This window comes from Netta rufina, assembly GCF_964035555.1.
Source record: "Netta rufina genome assembly, chromosome: 12".
Classification (NCBI taxonomy): Eukaryota; Metazoa; Chordata; class Aves; order Anseriformes; family Anatidae; genus Netta; species Netta rufina.
Window position 1 is genome coordinate 19,572,974 of NC_140135.1, and position 17,840 is coordinate 19,590,813.

Below are 17,840 nucleotides of genomic sequence, written 5' to 3' on the forward strand. Positions count from 1 at the left end.
CTTGTTTCCTCTGGCCCAGTATAGTACTGCTGCATCTGTGCAGGGTTTAACACTACTTCACAGAAATAAAGGGTTAAACCTTATGTCTGCTGTTGAGCTTTTCAGTTCAGCCTTTGCTAATGGTCTAAGGCTTCAGCACCCAGTCTGTTGAAGCTGCTCCTTGCTGAGCTGAGGTGAGTCACTTTGTGCAGCAGGTGTCTGTCTGAATGCATGCTTTACAGCTGAACAACCAACCACTGCATCTCCACAAGGTGTTGAGTTTTGGAGAATTTGGCTGCAAATTTAAGTAGAGGGTGCTAAAGGAGTTTTCACCATGGCGGTTGTTTAGGTCCTTAGTAGTTTGTTTTTGTAGCTGATACATGCATTTATTCAGCATTAAAGCATTAGTACATGCTTATTAAGGCTTTATTTGTATAATAGATTGTGGGTATATTAACCTACAGATGTCTTCTCATTTGCTCATGTTTGAATTACTGCCTTCGCTATTTGAGAAACAACATCACATAACAGGGGAGCGATGCAATAGGTCAGCCGCTGGTCATAGCTTTAACAATAAAAGCCTGTTAACCAGGAAACACCACGACTTCTGATCAGAGCTTACAACAAAAGCCACCCCTCTCCCAGCCCCATCATTGGCAGAGTATGAATTTCTGATTCTAGAATGAAAAAGCTTACTAGTTCACTTTTTTAATTAGTTCTAGATATTTAATCATGTCTAAAGAATTATGTGTAAATATATCTAATATTAAGGAAAGTGTGAGTACAAGGAAGACCAGAGGCAATTTCAGGTAGCTCTTGAATGTAAAAACTGTAGTTAAAACAAAACCCTCATAAAAAAAAAAATGTTGTTCTTATAACAGCCATTATTAGAAACAGAAGCACATACTAAACAATTCTATGCACTGAAAGACCTAGTAGTTAGAATATTAATCAATGGAGATATGTGTATTCATGCTGCATCATTCTAAGTGTTTCTTAATGTCAAGTTACCACCTATCTCTAAAACTCTGGAAAGGAAAGAGCAGAAAAACCTGTTGGAGTTGTTATTCCAGAGGGAAGGTGTACTTTCATCACAAATGGTGGTGTTCCATAGCTTTCGTCTTGCCACCCTTACAGAATTCATTAGTATAGCCTCTTATATATTTGAGAGTTAGGTCTTAAACCTCAAAAATCTCTTAGTGTAAGAGGTGGCAGACCAGGCAGTCCTGCTATTGTCGTTCTTCAAGAAAGTAAAGCAAAACCCACATGGTATAAGAGCACTCTACATGTATTTGATGAATACTTAAGGTGTTGGCTATAGGAAAGAATGTATACTCTATCTGGCTACTTAAGGGAATGTGGTAGTATATATACCTTTGATCTGATTAAGGGAATTCTGTCCTTTTTTAGAAAGATGCATATGCTTAGGAAAGAATACCTAAAGGTGTCTGAAACTAGTGTGAAGTTTCCAAATACTTTGTGGTAGTTGTTTATTTTTAGCAGTAATTTTAAAGGTGGCATTTTTCTTACTAGGTCTTCCTCGTACGGAAAATAATTGGTCCTGATGCTGGGCAACTTTATGCAATGAAAGTATTGAAAAAAGCTTCTTTAAAAGGTATGTGTATCTTTTTATTTAAACTTCAGAAAATAGATTTTCAGTGCACCTCTCTTAAATGTTGTTGTCTAAATATTTCTTTTGAGAATAAATTTCATCTTAAAACTTTCTCAGTGATTTCAAATCTGGCCAGATAGCTTTAATTATGTAGTAAAATTTACTTTTTCAGAGTTTAAAATTGCATTATTTATTTCTGCTTATTTTTATTCTACCAGAGCAGATTAATTTATTAAACAATTTTCATTTTGCCTGTTAAGTTAGAACTCTACTGTGGCTAAAACTCAAGTCGGTCATTCTTGTTATAGGTGTGACAGAAAGCTAACTTAGTTCTGGCTTTCAGAAGATGCCTTAATGAAGGCAATTGACTGTACAAATGGGGAGTGTCGAGGAGGGAAAAAGTGATCTTAACAGTCAGAACGTTTATATTCAGTGAAATAGTTAATTCTAGTTAAAGAAAAAGTTGAGGCAAGAAACAAAATACAGTTTTGCTGTCTGAAAATGTGTTTTGTGGAAGACTTACAAAATATTGTAACCTCTTCTAATTTTTACTGCTAAAAAGGTAAAAGTACTGCCTTGGACACTAAAAATTTCCCATATTCTAATTTGTTCCTTTTATATTATAATATATTTTGATACTAGTATTCTTTTTTTTTTTCACCAGTTCGGGATAGAGTTCGTACAAAAATGGAGAGAGATATATTAGTAGAAGTAAATCATCCATTTATCGTCAAACTGCACTATGGTTGGTACTTTTTTGTTGGTACAGCTTTTCTTTGCTTGAAACGTTGCTGTTCTTGGTAGTGAAGTGGTGTGCTTTAAAACGCAATTTTCTTTTTAAGTATGATAAAATAAGATGGCATATAGTTAACTGGTAAGAAGGACAAGAAAACAAGACCTGCTCAATGTTGTTCATGTCCCAATATATGAAACATGGGATGTTTAATACATGAAAACATATGGTCTGACTACATGAAAGTGTATGGTCTGGCTGGAAGAATTGTTCTGCCATGATGATGCTCAATGACCTTCAGAAAGAACCTTAAGTAAAATAAATGTAGCAGCATTTCTAAAGTAGCCTCTGCAGAATTGCCTGAGGAGTTTAAATGTGCATACCTCTTTCTTTTATAATCGTATTTTAGACTTGGTGTTAGGCTTCCTTGGTATTCCTTTTCATACTGATTCTCTTCATATGGATGTAGTAGCTTGATGTGTCAGTTGTTGCCTATGGAATTTTGCCTTTAGCATGCAAACGCACATGGTGTGTAATTGCAAATCTGATATTTTTCATGCATATATACAATTTTATTCAGATGAAATTCAGATGAGGGTTTTCTTCTGATGATGGACTGTTAAGCTGTAACACGTTAAGCTGGTCACACTTTTTAAATAGCCTTTCAGCTCAATCAGTCCCCAGGCAACCGCAGCCCACCCCTGGCCAATTTCCCCCAGTTTTATTGTTCAGCATTAGGACACAAGGTATGGGGTATCCCTTTGGCCAGTGTGGGTCAGTTGCCCTGGCTCTGTCCCCTCCCAGCTGCTTGTGCTGGCAGGCAGTATGAGAGGCTGAGAAGTCCTTGATTCAGCATTAACACTGCTCTGCAACAATTAAAACATGGGTGTGTTATCAGCATTTTTCTCATCCTAAATCGAAAACACAGCACCATGCCAGCTACTAGAAAGAAAATTAACTATCCCAGCTGAAACCAGGACAACATATTTCTTTTTTAGATTGGGTTCTTTTGAAAGTAAAGATTTCCTGGAAAATTCATAGAAGTTCTGCAGGGTCTTTTAATTTTCATTGAGTGAAAATGAAACACAGTCGTTAATGTACTTGGAGTTTCTCTGTTTGGCAAAGGAGAAATAAAAGAACAGTATTTTAATGATCTTTTATGACTAAGATTGTCTTCTGTGAAGAAGCAAGCAAGTAATCATTCATTAAAATTAGTAACTCATGTAAATTTCGTATTGGCTGCTGAACTATGTCAGTTCCAAAACATAAATATTGCATTTCTCTAACATCTCCCTGTTGTAAAAGCATTTAGATCTGTTTTGTAGATCATCTTTGTCATGCACAACTATTGATTTTTTTTAAAGCCTTTCAGACTGAAGGGAAGCTATATTTAATATTGGATTTTCTCAGGGGAGGAGATGTATTCACACGATTATCCAAAGAGGTAAGTACCTAAAATTTTATCTCAACTCAGTATTTGGCAGATTTTCTTTGACAGTATAGGATTCTTTTTTTATAGCTATTTCCACTGTGATTCTTTAAGAAGTTTTTAAGAACTTAGTTGGGTTTTCCTTACATATTGTAGAATAATGAACTGTAACCTTAAGTGTGTACTGGTTAGTAGCCTGAGCTTTTCTCTGTTATCTACAAAGGCCAGTCCTTTTGTCTAAAAATGTTTTGTTGCTTGGAAACCCAACTGAAGTAAATTAAAATTCATCAAAACTAAAGCAGATGTATAGTTCTTATGCTCACAGTTAGCTTAGGTGCTCTTGGAAACCTGTATCTGTAAGAGGTTTTTGCTGCATTGCAAACTTGGATAATGCTATAATATAAATCCTAATGTTTAATCTCACAAACTGTGAATGAGCATTTTTAAGACACCCCTCTGCCATCTAATTTTAGTGTGTAACTGGAATTATAATTTTTCATTTCTGTTTTCTTGGGAGAGAATTTCAGAGGAGGGAATATGATGCAGCCTGGCCTTGTTTTTTCTTAAATTTAATATAATAAATATTTGATGGCAAATATCATGACCATCCTTAAGATTTTATTTTCTTTTTGCAAAGCTTCCATAAAGCTCTAAATTTTTAACGGCAGATTTCCCGACAACTTCACAGTTAGAGAGCTTTCCAGTGCTTTCACAAATGTGAATGTTTATTGCTAATGCTTAGGAAAAGATAACCCAGTTTTCTGATTTAAGAAAGTATCTAGCTGATTTGTTCCATCTAGTTTTACTTCAGGAGCAGGTAAAAGCGAAGAAAGAATTGAAAAGGTTTTTCCTCTCATTTTTAAGAAAGCTTACCTTGGTAGAACAGTGATCATCTCTAAAAATTGAGATCAAAATTAATTAAACTTGAGCTGTAAAACCAGGGGCTAAAAACTGTTAAAAGAATGGACAGGCTTGTAAAGGGCTATTGGAACACACTAGGTAGGAATGAGGTCACTCTGCTCTCATATAGGCTGTCTGATTATAGGGGAAATTCTGGTATAACTGAACCATTCTTTTTTGCACCAACACAGCTGAGATTACTGACTATGCAAAATCCTTGAATTAAGGGATGCAAGTCTATGTGTAATAATAATAGCTAGCTGAAAGAAGTATGCACTTTCCTTGAGAATAAAGAATTAACAATTGTGAGATTATTCTAAAGTTTCCACACGTGTGTTGTGGTTATTTTTGGAACTTCATTTACCTTCTATGATGGCATTTAAACATTTACCATATCTATATATAGGAAAAAAATGGGCCTTTTAAATTCCTAATAGGAGGAAAGGATGCTTTCAAAAGTTCCTGGTAATACAAAGACAGTGGATAACCTGAGTGTAAATTACCCATTGTACTTCATACTTTGCATACTCGAGGATTATTTAAGTTAGTAGGGTTTAGTATGAGGTTATTAAAACACTCTTGCTAGTGTTTAAGTTCTGATGCGGGTATGAGAGTTTCGGCTATGGAAATGAAATGGGTACTCATTGAAGTCTTCTGTGGTACAATTGAATGAAATTCACTTGCACTGTGTTTAATTTAACACACAGTAGTTTGTAAGTGAAATTGTTACTGCAAGGCTGTAGATTACCATTTAGCATTTCTGTATTTTGAGATGTGCATTTCGGTTATCCCAAGGAATAGTGATGTTTTTCCCTTGTGAATGGAGGTGGAAGATTGTATCAGCTTTGCCCTTACAAAATTAAGGGGAAACTTCCATGTGCTGTTTCTATCGTGTAACAGCTTTATTGTGCATTGCCTATTGATAACTGACACGGTGAAATTTGGCAATATTTCTGTTACTGGTACAACAAATTACATATTTTGTGTGCAGTACCAAGTATTGATCAGTGTATTACTAAGTCAGGAAGCCCCAATATGGTAGTATAAAATTTTAAAATGTGTTTACTGTGCAGTTGAGAGGGCTCTTCTTATTCCTGGTATTTTCAACAAATAGGGAAGAGTTGAGTTTTGGAATTAAATTTTTGAGGCTTCACATTTGAAGATTACTAGTTTATCCAGTGATTTGTAGAACACAGCAAGAGCCAAAGTAGATAGTCTTTATAGGAAAATTAGAAGCAACCTGTTGAGTATTTAGGATGGGAAAGCATCTGTATAAAATGCTGTGTAGGTTGCTTGGTTCTTCAGTGTCTTGCTAGGGATTCTTGGGCTTTTTAAAATTTCTTTTCCTAAGAAGAATAGAGTAGGTTCCTGGTTTAACTCACTGCTAATTTTCTCATCGCAGTTATTTTTACAGAGTATTTTATTTAGCATACTTCTGCTATTTTTTCTAAATATTGGTAATGTGAGGTCAGAGATGCACAATGAGTGACACAAATAGCTGTTGATATGTCAAATTTTGTGATGCAGTGGACAGCAGTTTACGTTGGATTGCAACTGAAAATGCTGGTGGTCAGTAACACCAAACACAACAATTAAATTCATTATCTTAAAAGTTAGTGCCTTCTGGTAACTGCAGATGTTCTTGAGTGTTGCAGATTGTTCTTTTACTTGATGTTTACTATCATGATAATTAGCATGTATTATTGTATCATTTCTGTTAGGTAAATTCATGAATTACCAGTTCATGGTTTACTTTTAAAACTTATTTTGAAATTAAGGCAGACAGGAGTATTTTTTTTTAGTTTGCAGTTTTAAAAACTGAAGACAAGATCAGAAGGTAAATCTATACAGTTCTTATTAGGTTATGTTTACAGAGGAAGATGTGAAATTCTACCTCGCAGAACTGGCCCTTGCTTTGGATCACCTTCACAGCTTGGGAATTGTATACAGGGACCTGAAGCCAGAAAAGTAAAGTAAAATGTATTTTACCACTATTATGTGTATTTTACTTGTTGCTTTGCATTTTCTACTGTAGTGATGTAAAAATATTTTTAATTTTTTACATTGTTTATTTACATAATCTTATAAAAATGCATTTGTGACTAAAATGCAATAATACTGGTTTGTTAATTTAATGATGGAAGTCGGAGATCAAAATTAACTACTATATTTTAAATGTTATATGCAAACATTCCTGTTTATGTGTATCGGTGAATGTGAATTTTAATTTTCAGCATTTTGCTTGATGAAGCAGGACATATCAAGTTAACAGGTAGGTAATATTTATTAGTACAGCACTTTCTGTGTATATCTCTGTATAAGCTTATAGATACAAACCTAAGACACATATAGTGATAGTTGTAGCGTGAGGCCAGTACTTAGCTGCTTAGAGAATTTCTTTCTGATTCATATAAAAACTGAGCAATATTACTTCCATTTATAATAATTCTTTATGTACCACTAAGTACTTCTGTTGAAGCATTTTTAGATTACAGGAGACTGTATCAGATGATTTCTTTTACCATATCCTGATGCATTTTCCACAGAGGTTATTTTTCACTTTGGCTGATCTTTGTATTGATCAGGTTCCAGTATTAGCAGTAATATCACTGTAAAATGCGGATCCTAATTACTGTGGTTAAAATAAAAGAAATATAGATGATAATACAAAAACAGCCATTGAATATGATTTACTTTAAATGAACTTCAGTTCCAATGGTAGTGTTTTAATAACTAAAGTTATGAAAATTTCTAAGCTATGTCAAGATCTACTGTGAAATGCCTTTTAGTTGAAGATCAAGAAGTTGTTAGTCTCAGCCAGCAACTTTAAGCCTGGATCTTTTTTTATAAGGGAAATATAAAAGGAACAGAGGTTCTCTTGGTATAGAAAGCTCTTAGTGCAAAATAAGACCTCTTCTAAATTATTATTGTATTTCAGGATTATCACTCTTAAAGGCAGATGAAATTGCAGGGAAATGGTTTATAGGGAACAACTGAAATATGTCTTCTAAGAAATTACATTTAAGGTGAAACTTATCTATAGATCCAAATATGTAATGAATTTATATTGCTATTAGATTCTGAGTGGGGAAAAAAAGTTGTTTAAACTCTTTGAGAGTTGAATGACGTTGGAAATTGTTTATAAAATGCACTGCTTTAAAAACTTCTGAACAGTACACTTAAATCCAATTCAGTCTTTCACTTCCTTCTGAAAGTGGGAAGACTGAGGGTATTGTTGATTAGCAGTCATTTCCCCTCTCATAAAAGGGAATGTTGAAAGTCTTATCAAGGACTTGTTTCAGCAAGGCCATTGAATAGACAAGGAAGGAAAAAAGTATTCTGGCATTTAAGACTTCTTTACTGAACTTGTGATTCACATTGCAGAACTATATTGTCTTATATAACAACATTATTTTTAGTCTGACTTTAATTCATCATTCAGTAATAGCAGAGCATGCAGACTACGATCTTTGAAACTCATTTAATTGCATGCAGTCTTTTGTATGGATAAAGCAGGTAGCAAGCAGAAAAAGATTTTTTGCTTATCTTAAGGCTCTGAATATGTAACACTTCAAATACTGAAGTATTAATATTTTGAGTAGTATTATTGATGGCTAATCTGTAGCTTATAGAATGGCTTTGGTGGCATATAGTAAGTTAAATGTTTGATGCCTCTCTAGATATCTGCAGCTTCTTGTTTCATGAAGCATTAGGATAACAACATAATGTTCCTGAACAGAAGCAAACAAAAGCTGTCAACGCTTTCATTTTGAAATGCCATATACAGTGTTGTTTTTTCCTGAAGTTCTTTACTGGCTATATTCTTGTAATGCTGTTGTTGTAGACTTTGGACTCAGCAAAGAATCAGTAGATCAAGAGAAGAAGGCCTATTCTTTCTGTGGTACTGTAGAATACATGGCACCTGAAGTAGTAAACAGGCGAGGGCACAACCAGAGTGCTGACTGGTGGTCCTTTGGTGTTCTTATGGTACTGTATGCTTCGCTGCTTACCTCGCTTAAAGGTCACGATATGCTGCATATGTCTAAAGTGAATGTGAAATAATGTGTCTAGAATAGGCTTGTCCAGATTTAATTAACAATGCTTGGGTGAGGGGGGCGGGGGGTAGAATTTGATGACCAAAGTGCTACTGAAATAACAACTAGTTTGAATAAAAGTTTACTTTTTACCTGCTTAGGTAAGGACTACTTACTAGGAACCTGAAAAATCATGCATCTGGTCAGTTTAGTTGTTTTGAATAGTCATTGTCATAGTGTGAAACTTCAGTTTGTATAGTTATTTTCCAAAAAATAATTGACAAAAAAAAAAAAGATTTGTTTTAATGGAAAATCAATTGCTTTTGTAAGTTTGAATACTGCTGGAGTGGAGTAGAGTAATGAGTCAGTAATGCTAGCACTTATGCTTTTGCTGTAATGCATTAGAGAATCAAACAAATATACATACTGGCATTAAAAGTAAAATACAGTTTTAGAACTTACTCTTATTGCTCCCTTCATAGTACAGCAAAGCCTAAAATTAAGGCATGGAGGGGATTTTATTACTCTAAAGTAGCTCATGGCTGTGAAATGTTCCTAATCATCATCACAACTGCCACTGTTATAATGTGAACTAACAATTAAAAACAAAATTTTAGATTTTTGAACTTTTTTGATAATATCTCTTAAAAGTCAAGTCAGTTTGCCTAATGTAGCAATAGGAAACAGTACAGTACTTAACACTTCGAGCAACTGGGGGAAAAGTGTTGATTTAGATTAACATTTGTTCTTTTCAGTTTGAAATGCTTACTGGTACACTACCGTTTCAAGGTAAAGATCGCAATGAAACTATGAATATGATACTGAAGTAAGTATTTTTTCTTACTCTTTAGAATATCAGAAAACGTAATTTAAATGTGTTTAACAGCTTGTTTCAAATCCTTGTGCTTGAGAGCATTAAAACTAGAAGAGAAACAAAAAAGCCACCCCATTGCACTGCCTCTGTGCACATGTACAATAAATACAGTTTAGATCCCAGACTATGGAAATTCTGTTAAGTATCTGCAGGAATTGAAATCATAGGGATAAACTTGCATCTTCATTGTAGGTGTATAATAAAGATAACAACATTACAGTGAATTGGAACAGCATTACTTGCCATTCATGTTGTTATATACTCTTGCTACTGTTAGAGCATACCTTATTTTGTAAGCAGTAGTTAATCAGCTATTGCTTTATGAACATATATATGGAGACTGCAGTTACATGCTCACATTTTCATATTACATTACCTGAGTTGCAGCACAAGCTGTCCAACAGGACAAACTGGGTAAACTGGTGACTTCTGAAGCAAGTTGTTAGGCAAACATGCTCTCATCTTTATTTGTGCTTAGTTAACAAAGACTTTCCTTTGGACCACATGCAGAGCCTTGGGCCTTTTGAGGGGGTGATATTCGAGGAAGGGATGAGAGAGAAAGCTTTCTTCTTAACAAATGGCAGTTTGAATTTATAGAGATACTAACTGTTAAACGTTAGCAATCACTTTAGGGGATAATAGCAAGTTGGAAATAATTCTGCATTTGGTGAGTCTCTTTGGGCCTTGCTTCTGGTAGACATTTTGGTGGTAACTTACTTGTGACATGAAGATATCTTTGAAATACTTGTGTGTTCCTGAGATAATTGCTTTACTATGTTTTAGCATGAAGTTTGTTTTGGGGTCATGAAGGGAGTGAGGCTTTTGTGTGGTGTGGGTTTTTTATTTGCTTTTGAAAACCACTCATGTAGAATGTGGAACTTTAAAGCTAATGAGTTAAATGTATACACCAGACAAGACTTTAGAATAGGTCCTTAATACACCAAATTATGCGGTGATGCTTATGTACACTTTTTTTAGTAAGCTAAATTTCTTTCTCTTACTCATTTTCTGTTTTCATTTAGGGCAAAACTTGGAATGCCTCAGTTTCTCAGCCCTGAAGCTCAAAGTCTTCTGAGAATGTTATTTAAAAGGAACCCATCAAATAGATTAGGTGGGTTCACTTCTTTGGATCATTGAAATAAAAGTAGGTGGGCTGAATTTCTTATTTAAAGAAAGCAGTTGCTGGAGACTCTTCAAGCTCCAGCGTTGATGGTCGGTAAGACTTGACTTTTGATACCATTTCATGTTAGCGTGGGTCGTGACTTTCTGGGTTTGGCTAATGGATGGTTACTTTCTTGAACCAGTTACTATTAGCAGCGAGAACAAAGCTTTGACAGTGTCAGAGTAAAGGAGTATTGACACTGTATTTATGGTCTTCTTTTATTCTTGTATGTCTCATCAGGTAGGCAAATGTGCTCAGTCAAATATTTTATATGCCTCATATAACCATGCATATACAAATTAAGGAAAAAAAAGCAACACACAGTATTGCAGTTTCGTTCAAAGACTTTGCCCTCAAAATGTTTTAAATTCAGTGTTTTCTTTGTTCAGGAGCTGGTTCAGATGGAGTTGAAGAAATCAAGAGACATCCTTTTTTTTCTACTGTTGACTGGAATGTAAGTAGGAAAGGATCTGAATAAAACTCCTTATTTTTGCCTACCTTGTATATAGGTATTTGCCTCTGAATAGGGTGCAATAAACACTACACTACTGCTGACTTAGATTCTGGCCTCTACTGCAACCTTACTTGGCATCTGGAACTGTATTTATGGTGTAAAGAGTAATCAATTATAAATTGGACACTTAATTGTTTAATAATTAGAGTTGCAGCATTCTAAAGCTTAAATTGTCAGTTACATCATCTGTAGTTGGAGAGCATGCTGGCACTCCCTGTGTGCAAGAATCATTCTCTCGAGTAGGTGTCCATCCCGTACAAGCATGTCTCATAACTTCCATGCAGGTCACAAAGCCTCGCTGTGACTACAGTTCTCTTTGACTTAACTGTAGTTAGCTGTAGCGCATTCCTCTCTTATCAGTCATATTCCATGAACAGCTGAAGTGTTGACTCTCATGCTTTGAGGTGATCAGAAGTCTGTACAAGTCCATGGCTGCTTTCTTAATTTTTAACAAGCATGTTGATGTGGGGCCTTTTGAGATGTGTTGCCCAGAAACATTCGCAAAAATGAGGTGCTCTATATCAAATATATCTACCCTGCAAACATGCCTTTGCTGTAATGCCTAGAGAAGGATAGACGCAAGGAATGATGTTGCTATGCTGATGTGACTACACGCAATGCTACTTACTGCTGTTCTTAACTGGTTCTTTATTTATTTTTAAATTATTTATAAAAAATTATTTTTTATTATTTATTTTTATTTAGCTATGGTGGTACTAATGAACGCTTCAGTATTTTATTTCATTTTCTTTGGGGATGAAATCAGGTCTCTCTTGCTTGTGTGTTCTTGGTTTGGGGTTTTGTGTGTTTTTTGTTTTTTATTACATGTACGAGATCTGACAGGACAAGAAAAATGCCAAAAAAAAAAAAAAAGTTCTCAACTTCCTGAAATTTGTGTGGGACTTTGACATAATTTGACGTGAAATTTTCCATAAAATGAGACTCGTCATTGTAAATGTGACTTATATTGCTGTTTTGATAACAGTTGGCAAAGTGTTTTTCTAAAGCATATCGAGTAAAGGAGAAGAAAATGAGAAGCCTTTGTTCTACTTTTCCTTCCCTCCTTCTAACTTAGTTTAGTAGGTCAGGAAAAACCTGGAGTAGTTTGGGGAACTGGCAGTTCCTTGCCAAGAGGGAAACCTTTGCTTTTGAGAGTTATTTTTATTCTGGGTCCCAGACAGAGGCAAAGACTATATTGCATACCTTCCCTTTGGAGTGGGTATTTCTGGGTGGTAACCACTGTCCAAAATAGCAGTGAACCAGATCTGAGGTGACTGATAGAAGATGCACGGTAGCTGTTCTCTGAATAAGCCCAAGATGAACTGGTGATAAATGGCAGTCTGCTACCCTAGTTTAAAAAGGACAAATCTGGTAGGTGAGGAGATTTCAAAAGAGCAAGAGCTGTGTGTTTGACTTGCTTGGTACCATTTCACTTAGCGTTTGAAATAAATATAACTCTGTTTTTGCATATGTAATTGAGTCTCTCTAATTGCTGTATACTATGCAGTTTTTCAGAAAACTGTTTTTAATACAATGACATTTGAGTTGCTTACCCTCTAGCTTGGCAAAATTACATGATGGAAGCTTCATTCACTCTTAATTAAATGAACTTTGTTCTTCTACTTCAGAAACTGTTCAGAAGAGAAATTCAACCCCCATTTAAACCTGCTTCTGGAAAACCAGAAGATACCTTTTGTTTTGATCCAGAATTCACAGCAAAAACACCAAAAGGTAATTGTGCATCTTTCACTTATTAGCTGGTGAGGCTTATGGCACTATAGGGGTAAAATGTTTTTTTTAATTTGGTATTTGTGGACTGAAATAGAAGACTGGAACTGGTCAGATTTGAATTTTATATGTAGTGAAAGATAAAATATGTAAACCCAATACCTTCTTAATAAAGTAACTGTAGCATTTATTATTAATGTACAACCAACTTTGTTCTTTTCTTTTAATTATGGTTTCCCTAGATGTAATGACAAGGAAGGTAGAGGGCAAGTCCTGTTCTGCTATAAGGAGAATACCTGTTAATTTTGTCTTAAATCTATCCAGGCTTCCCTTTTCTTTTATTGTCAATACCTAATGGAGTTTGTTTGAATGTGAGTCTCAAATATTTGGGTTCTCTTATGTGTATCAAGTAACTCCTGAGAAGTTCAGGGCAACACACTCACTGCACTGAGGACCTATACTATTAAATTATTTTCAAAGACATCTCAACTAGTTTCAAGAAGCCTTTAAAATTAACTTTTAACATGTCTCTTAGAAATTTTCCTAGTGCAATAATCTAAGTAACTGAACTTTGGAAGAAAGTAAGTGCTGTTTTTCATTGATTAGTGTATTCACTTCAGATTTTCTTATGTGATTTTTTTTCTCTACTATTGCATCCAACTTTTAAAACCACTTGTCATATTTGTTTGGAGAGTGTCTGTGGTTTTGATAGACTACACAGAATTATCAAGCCGTGCTTATTTTGAAATTTCAAACAGTGAATTCAAAAGTGCACATAATAGAATCTGAGGTAAATTTGGCTTAATGTTTTTTGGTTTTCTGATTTTTTTTTTTTACTAATTGAATATTTTTGTATTGCTTCATTTCTGCCTTATCTGCATATATACTGCTGAGGTAGCAAAATGTATGGGCACTCTTAGGCAGTCCTTGAACATAAGGTTATGATATTTATTTTGCATAAATAGTGTTGTGCTTCAGTAAATTTCTTTCTAAAAACATGTATTCGTACACTAATTTCTGCAGTTTTAGGTGAAACATAGAAGTAGTACTTATGTTGTGTGACGCTGAAATACTGTAAGACAGATCACTGGATAGAAGTCTTAATTCAATGTCTAGTGCTACTTTTGTCTCTTCCCTCAAAATGTTTCTTCTAACATACCTGTACTGAATGTTCAAAAAATAGCTCTGCTAAGCTTTAGTCATGCTAATGAAATGTGTGTTCAACTAGATTCTCCAGGAGTCCCACCTAGTGCCAATGCACATCAGCTCTTCAAAGGATTTAGTTTTGTTGCAACTACTACTGTAGAAGATCATAAAATATCACCACTCACCAATATACTGCCAATAGTACAGGTAAAAGTTATTTATTTGGTAAACCATTTTTCAAACGCCAAAGATTAACCAGTATGTAGAGTTTGCAGTTTGTTCTTTTTTTTTTTTTGTGGAGGCTATTATAAAATACACATTATTTAAATCAATCCATGGGGTATTTAACTCCACAACTGGGGGTGCCGGGAAGCAGAATGCTGCCTTTCAAAAGAGATCATGGGCAAGCAGAAAAACTTTTGCTGCTGGAAATAGTGTATAGGTTCTCGTTGTTTTAGATGACAGCTTGTATGTGTTTGTTTTTTAAAGCAACTTCATGGAAACAGTGTGCAGTTTACTGATGTATATGAACTGAAGGAAGATATTGGTGTTGGTTCCTACTCTGTTTGCAAGCGGTGTATACACATAGCTACAAATATGGAGTTTGCTGTAAAGGTACTTTTAATAAATTTATTTTTGACTTATTGCTTAGCAGACGTTTAAATGCTTGAATTCTACAGTTACTGTAGCTGTTCATATGCAGTGAGAAATGAAAACTGTGTTTTCTTTTTTTCACTGAAATTGCATATTGGCTTCTGTAGTTCTTGTTTCTGTGGGTAAACTTGTGGCATTGAAGAACTAATTTTCAAAACTACAGTTTTGAAGCCTTAAAATACTGTATGATGATGAACACACCTGAAGTAAAATAAATGTGAGAGCCCAGTAGGTCGGGACTGGCCTGCAGGGAAGTGGTGCTTCAGGCTGTTGAGTAAATTCCATTGTCCACTGAAGCAGGTTAGGCTGCGTTAATAATAGATGTAACTGGTAGCAAGGATAGAACAAGAACTGAGTAAACAGGGATGTGAAGCTGGAAGATGAATTAGTCACAATTAATAAGAAGTAATGAACTCTTGACATTTTTGAAACTGTTGCAAAATTTGTTTTCATGTTACTGTATTTTGCAGATCATTGATAAAAGTAAGAGGGATCCCTCAGAAGAAATTGAGATTCTCATGCGTTATGGACAGCATCCAAATATTATTACTTTAAAGGATGTATGTACCTCTCTCTGCTACCTCTTATTACACACGAGTCAATACATATTTATATATAAATATAGACGTGGGGAGTTTATTGAGGTTTACATTTCCTTTGCATGTCAAAATATATCGACAGCAGTATATATAGTAAAGTATAGAGTATTAAGTGTCCTGGTACTAATATTTTATAAAGATTGCTTAATGAACTTGAAGTGAGAAATGATGTACATGTTAAATTAGAAGAAATATGACTTTTTCAAATAATCAGTTAATGTGTTGGTGATCTGAATCTGAAAAAGCAGTTGCATGTGTCATGTATGTGCAAAGTATCAGCAGCTTAAAATCCTCTGGAGGGGAAGAGGAATAAGGGAGTGATAGAGCTAGTCTCCTCTTACAAACAGAAGTTCCTAGACTGAAGAAATGTCATTCTGAGTCATGATTTAATAATCTATTATCTCAACATCTCACAGAATGACACAAGCTTTCTTTAGGCTTCATGCTTTAAGGCTCTTGAATTGCAGAATTAAATTTGACAGCCCCTGCTGTTTGCACTTTATGTTCATATACGTGAATGGGTGAACAATCTAGTCTGTAATTTTCAGATTTTTCAGGTTCTATAATTATGGATGATCTGGATGAATATGTATGTCTGTATATATGTGTGCTTGTTAAACTTCTTCAGGTGTATGATGATGGTAGATTCATATACCTTGTCACTGAGCTGATGAAAGGAGGAGAGCTGCTTGATCGAATTCTCAGACAGAAGTTCTTCTCGGAACGAGAGGCTAGTGCTGTCTTGTACACTATAACTAAGACTGTGGATTACCTGCACTGCCAAGGAGTGAGTGATTTGTTTTATTCACAGCTCTTAGAGTTAACAAATGCTATTGGTTACGTGCTTTGAGCGGCTTTTTTTTTAACAGCAGAAGGGAAGATTTGAGTATTTTTCATAAAAGACGATATAAGTGACCCATGTAATTATTCTGCAAGTCCTTCTAACTTCACTTTTACTTATGAAATGCTAGATACTTGTTCTATGCTTGTTTGTGAGCTGGTTATGTTAGTTCCAGTTGCATTATGAGCCAGTATGCTTTTTTATGTGGTTACTGAAATACATTTCTCATTACTTGAAAGTTAGATAATTGTGTGGAAGTGTTAGTCTCTGGCTTACTATACCTATTATTTGTTATGAATTGTAAAATTTGCATGTATGTGTGTTTGTACATCTTCGAAATAATAGATTTTAAAATGTCCTTTTTTAAAGGTAGTGCATCGAGACCTTAAACCTAGTAATATTTTATATACGGATGATTCAAATAATGCTGATTCTATCAGGATTTGTGATTTTGGATTTGCGAAACAACTTCGAGGAGAAAATGGACTACTTCTGACTCCATGCTACACTGCAAATTTCGTGGCACCAGAGGTATCTTAAGCTGCCATGCATTTTGTCTACCCTGGTTTTGATGTATCAAATACTTAATCCTTTCAGTAGTTTTAAAAACAAAACAAAAACCTACCCTGCTAGTTTTCCTTAGATGTGTCTATAAATACGAGTGTATGTGTGTTTACTTCAAGTCTTTTTAAAAATAGTAGAGGCTACCCTCAAAAATAAGATGGATGCATGTTGAGGATCTTTCTGGGAACATATTTTCCCAAAGAAATATTTTCAATAGTTACTGTAACCTGTATATTGAACAAGAAATGAAGCCTCTGAAACTATATTGGGACTGACTTATCCTTCCTCATCCTGTGTGTGTAGTGTTTTGGGGCTGGGGGGTGGCTTTTTTCTTTTTTTTTTTTTTTTATATATGAAAAGTCTCTAACTTTTTTTTTTTTAAAGGTTCTCATGCGACAAGGTTATGATGCTGCTTGTGACATATGGAGCTTGGGTGTTCTTCTTTACACAATGTTGGCAGGGTGAGAAATATTAGCTTATTTTGTTTACCTAAAGTTACAGCATGCTGCACAAATCCATGCTTTTATTAAAATCGTAAGATATTACCTCACTTGTTTGAATGCAGAATAACAAAGACTCTGAAGAGGAACAGGAAGCTGTGAGTTTATAAATCTGAACATAAACAAGGCTTATCTTGCAGGTAGTTTTGGGTCTTTTCTCTCTTCCCTAGTACATGACTAGAGGATGCCAAAGACTCTCCCTAGTTTAGGGGAAAACTCTTAATCAATAAAACCACGTGTTGGTTTTCTTCTTTTTTTTCCTTCTGTCCCTTGTTCTCCCCCCCACCCATGCAGTCCATCCTCTTGTATCTCTTTCTGCAGCCTTGATTCATGGCCCTTTTACAGAATGAGCTGGCTTGTAATCTCTCCAGTTTTCTAAACTTCTAAACTTTCATCTAAGCTTTCATTAAGGACTAGAAAGTACTTCAAAAATTAATAGCGTTTATCAATTTCTGTACTGACAGGTTAAGTATTTTTTTCCATTTTTATCTATAAATACTGTCTTTTGGAAACCTTGATCATACAGTACTTCTCCCTGTAAAATAACTATCGCCACTACAGTTTTGTCATC

At 34.9% G+C, this 17,840-nt stretch overlaps 1 protein-coding gene across 1 annotated transcript in view; it reads left to right on the forward strand.

Moving 5' to 3' along the window:
* The window catches only part of RPS6KA6 (ribosomal protein S6 kinase A6), a 41,806-nt gene that overhangs the window by 14,039 nt on the left and 9,927 nt on the right, over positions 1-17,840 (forward strand). The window contains exons 4-19 of the mRNA XM_084294369.1: positions 1,513-1,594; positions 2,256-2,336; positions 3,689-3,768; positions 6,515-6,621; positions 6,888-6,925; positions 8,498-8,640; positions 9,443-9,513; positions 10,584-10,672; positions 11,113-11,177; positions 12,866-12,968; positions 14,194-14,318; positions 14,601-14,726; positions 15,236-15,325; positions 15,993-16,151; positions 16,575-16,736; positions 17,154-17,230. Of these exons, the coding sequence (XP_084150495.1) occupies positions 1,513-1,594; positions 2,256-2,336; positions 3,689-3,768; positions 6,515-6,621; positions 6,888-6,925; positions 8,498-8,640; positions 9,443-9,513; positions 10,584-10,672; positions 11,113-11,177; positions 12,866-12,968; positions 14,194-14,318; positions 14,601-14,726; positions 15,236-15,325; positions 15,993-16,151; positions 16,575-16,736; positions 17,154-17,230 (1,598 nt within the window). The remainder of the gene's footprint in view (positions 1-1,512; positions 1,595-2,255; positions 2,337-3,688; positions 3,769-6,514; positions 6,622-6,887; positions 6,926-8,497; positions 8,641-9,442; positions 9,514-10,583; positions 10,673-11,112; positions 11,178-12,865; positions 12,969-14,193; positions 14,319-14,600; positions 14,727-15,235; positions 15,326-15,992; positions 16,152-16,574; positions 16,737-17,153; positions 17,231-17,840) is intronic.